Source organism: Notolepis coatsorum, assembly GCF_963971535.1.
Source record: "Notolepis coatsorum genome assembly, chromosome: 2".
Taxonomy (NCBI): domain Eukaryota; kingdom Metazoa; phylum Chordata; class Actinopteri; order Aulopiformes; family Paralepididae; genus Notolepis; species Notolepis coatsorum.
In genome coordinates, this window is record NC_140166.1 from 227,899,662 (window position 1) to 227,903,552 (window position 3,891).

The 3,891-nt window shown below is 50.0% G+C and overlaps 1 protein-coding gene across 1 annotated transcript in view; it reads right to left on the minus strand.

The window, feature by feature from the left end:
* Positions 1-3,333, minus strand: part of LOC311223860 (uncharacterized protein) — a gene marked incomplete at its 5' end in the record, with an annotated part of 7,844 nt that extends 4,511 nt beyond the window's left edge. Inside the window, 2 exons of the mRNA XM_084308624.1 lie at positions 1,026-1,147; positions 3,264-3,333. Coding sequence (XP_084164750.1) covers positions 1,026-1,147; positions 3,264-3,333 — 192 coding nt within the window. The remainder of the gene's footprint in view (positions 1-1,025; positions 1,148-3,263) is intronic.
* Positions 3,334-3,891: the final 558 nt, after the last annotated feature.

A 3,891-nucleotide genomic window follows, 5' to 3' on the forward strand; every position in this document is an offset into this window, starting at 1 on the left:
AGCTAAGACTTGGGGGATTCTAATGTTGGTGTCGAACACTGTACAGTTATTACCAAATTGCTGTAGTATTCCTGCAAACACTGAAGAAATGTCATTTTTTGTATCCTCACCTATACAAAGATTACAGTTAGACAGTCAAAAACACCCTGTTACTCATGGTTGCACCCCAGCTATATTCCTACTTTCTTCCTCCCTAGGTGCAGATGTTCTGTGCAAACTTTCATGTCAGTAGAATAAAAACTGTGGGTTTAGCACCTGTTTTTGTGGAGAGAGGGCCTGGTGCTGGCGGCCATGTTGGATTTCTCAATTTTGAGGCCTTATTTGACATTTTTGAGCTTGGTATACAGCAGATTTGGATTCAGCACCCCTTAATACCCCTAGAAATGTTGTGTACCAAAAATAAACACGAAATGCCTTCAGCACTTTATACAAGCACATTATCTGAAATTCTGCCTAGTCTACCAGGGGCGGGTGGTTAGATTAGATTAGAGTCAAATGTAGTTGTCATCATACAGCACAACGGAAATAAGTTTGGCATCCAGCCAGATGCCGTCCAACTGCAAATGTAACAGTAAAGTGCAATAGTAATAATATACAATGTACAGGTGATTAAACAACTGGGCATAACATATATAAATTAGTACTACTACTACTGTGTAATAGTAGGGTAACTGTGTAAACGGTTAGGGGTTCAATTCCATGTGTAGCTCAATGGCTAGAGCAAGGCACTAACGCTGCCAGGGTTAGTGATGCGTGTGTGGTGTCTGGATGGTGTGTGTGTGTGTGTGTGTGTGTGTGTGTAGTGTGTGTGTGGTGTTAGTGATGCGTGTGGTGTCTGGATGGTGTGTGTGTGGTGTCTGGATGGTGTGTGTGTGTGTGTGTGTGTGTGTGTGTGTGTGTGTGTGTGTGTGTGTGTGTGTGTGTGTGTGTGTGTGTGTGTGTGTGTGTGTGTGTGTGTGTGTGTGTGTGTGTGTGTGTGTGGTGTGTAGTGTGTGTGTGTGTGTGTGTGTGTGTGTAGTGTTTACCTGTTGTGCTACCGCTTGCTTCAGCTGCTTCAGCGCCTCCTGAAACTCTGCGTCTCGACTCAGTCTGTCGCCGACCTCCTTCAGTTTATCAGCGATGAGAACGGCATCAAAGGGGTCATCGTCTGAAAAAGAAGAGGTCAGCGGCTCTAAGGTTTATAGATGTAACGGATATGCACCGCGATAGTGTGACTACGGTACATGGAAGTAAAACTCACTCCCCAGTGTAACACTTCCTCCGGTCCTGGCCCTGTGGGACCAGGACTCAGACAGTCATATTCATCACAAGTACCTCCCATTAACAATAACCCTCAGTCTACATTTCCACCCGGTGGGCTGATGCCAATCTGGCATCAGCTCACACACCAACTTATTGTTATTTATTGTCAGTTGTGTTTGTTGTGTTTATTATCTGTTGTCTCCACTTTGTTAGTCTTGTGTTCCCCTGTCTGTGGTTTGTAATTATGTTTTAGTCTGGTTGTTTGTTATTGTTTTCCCCGTACTCTGTGCTCTATTGTTTCTGTCTACCACACCTGTGTCTTGTTTGTAAATTACCCTCTGTGTCTTGTCAATTAGTCTTGTGTATATAGTCCTGTCTGTCCTGCCCTGCTGTGCGCGGTCATTGTTAAATGTTACCTGTGTGTTAGTCGTGTATGTACCTTGTCTTTAAGTAAACTGTTCATCGTCACATTCTGTCTCCGGTCTCATCAATCTCCACTCTGTCATCTGGGTCCATCATGCCAAAGAAGCGTAGGACTAATCGTAACAGAATGACCGCGCCGAACTTGGACCCGGCAGAGAGGAGAGACGGAGCCAGCTTCGCGCTCGGGATCCTGGGCGCCTCCGTCCTGCGTGCCGACCAGGCTACCGCTCTGGGTCTGGCACCATGGGACGCAGTGGCTGGGCCAGCGGCGCCGATGACATCGGGTGCTTGCGCCGCGGCCACCCCGGTGCTGGATCCCTGGGTGGGGAGTCGCCTGGTCCGCAGGGGAGCGTCGGGGACGGGGCGCGGATCCCGACGCCACAGCCCCAGGGGAAGGGGTTCCCAGGACCGCAGGTCTTCCTCGCCGGCCTGGTCGAGGTCTCCTCCGCCCTGGGAGGTTCCAGAGGACGAGCCACCACCATGGCAGACCTGGAGGACGACGTCGGATTCCGCTGCCGGAGGGACCCCGGTTGGGGGTCCTGCACCGCGTCCTGTCGCCAGGGAGCCTCCGGTTCGGGGTTCGGCGGGGGGTCTCGCCACCGTGGAGACCCCAGCCCCAGGTCGCGCTCCGGAGCCGTCGCCTCTTCCCCCCATCCTTCCCTGCTCCAGCCCTCCTCCTCAGCCCCCTCCCCCCGTTCCTGTTCCCGCAGGCCCCGTCCCTCGATCCCCCATCCTTCCCTGCTCCAGCCCTCCTCGTCAGCCCCCTCCCCCCGTTCCTGTTCCCGCAGGCCCCGTCCCTCGAACCCCCATCCTCCCCCCTCCTCTTTTCGCCGATGCGGCTTCCGTCCCCCCCACCCTCCCCGTTCCCGGGGGGCCTGTTGGGTCGCCTGGGAGTCGACCTTCGAGGGCGGGGTACTGTAACACTTCCTCCGGTCCTGGCCCTGTGGGACCAGGACTCAGACAGTCATATTCATCACAAGTACCTCCCATTAACAATAACCCTCAGTCTACATTTCCACCCGGTGGGCTGATGCCAATCTGGCATCAGCTCACACACCAACTTATTGTTATTTATTGTCAGTTGTGTTTGTTGTGTTTATTATCTGTTGTCTCCACTTTGTTAGTCTTGTGTTCCCCTGTCTGTGGTTTGTAATTATGTTTTAGTCTGGTTGTTTGTTATTGTTTTCCCCGTACTCTGTGCTCTATTGTTTCTGTCTACCACACCTGTGTCTTGTTTGTAAATTACCCTCTGTGTCTTGTCAATTAGTCTTGTGTATATAGTCCTGTCTGTCCTGCCCTGCTGTGCGCGGTCATTGTTAAATGTTACCTGTGTGTGTTAGTCGTGTATGTACCTTGTTGTGAAGTAAACTGTTCATCGTCACGTTCTGTCTCCGGTCTCATCAATACTCTGCCATCTGGGTTCATCATGCCAAAGAAGCGTACTAATCGTAACACCCCAGAGGCATTCAAAGTGAGCGCTTAGGGAGGAGTTCCTCTCTTGGCGCAGCGGTTTGTGTTGCTTCCCCCCGTGCGGACTCCCGGGGCTCGACTCCCACTCAAGGAGCGGTGGAAGTTTGGTGGCAGGTACAAGGTTGTACCTGTTACATAGACACAGTCCGTCTCAGTGCCGTCCAGACAGCATTCATCAAGGCAGACCCCCGGGAGCATGGAGGTCCAAATGATGCAGACTTATTTACTACTAGCCTTCAAGTTCTACAACAACAACCAGGGTTCGAAATTAACGGGGGCTTGGGGCAAAATGCCCTCGAAAATTGACCAAATGTATTAGCATGATTCTCAGGTCTAACAAGACCAGATAACCCAGAACGTTACAAGTTTGGGTTGTGGTATAAAATTAACTTGGAATGTGACCAGAATGCCAAAAGGTGTGGTAGAGCCTGGGGGCAGTTTGGGCCATGAGAATGCTCTCAGGACTGTGACAGCGGTTAATCAAGATAACAAGAGACAAAAGAGATGTTAATTCAATCCAATGCCCAACAATGAAAATGGCCAGTTGAAGTGTGATTATCTAAAGTCACATGTTAGCGACAAGTTACAGCGTGTATGAACAGCTGCCATGGAGAGCAGAACCACAAACTGCTCTGAAATTAAAGACAGGAGTAGAGACTATTAATAATCATGACATGCTCCAACTGGAGTAAAAAACAATGTTTGGCTTTGATTGGATTAAGACCTCTATAAAGAAACGAAAAAACATATATAGAT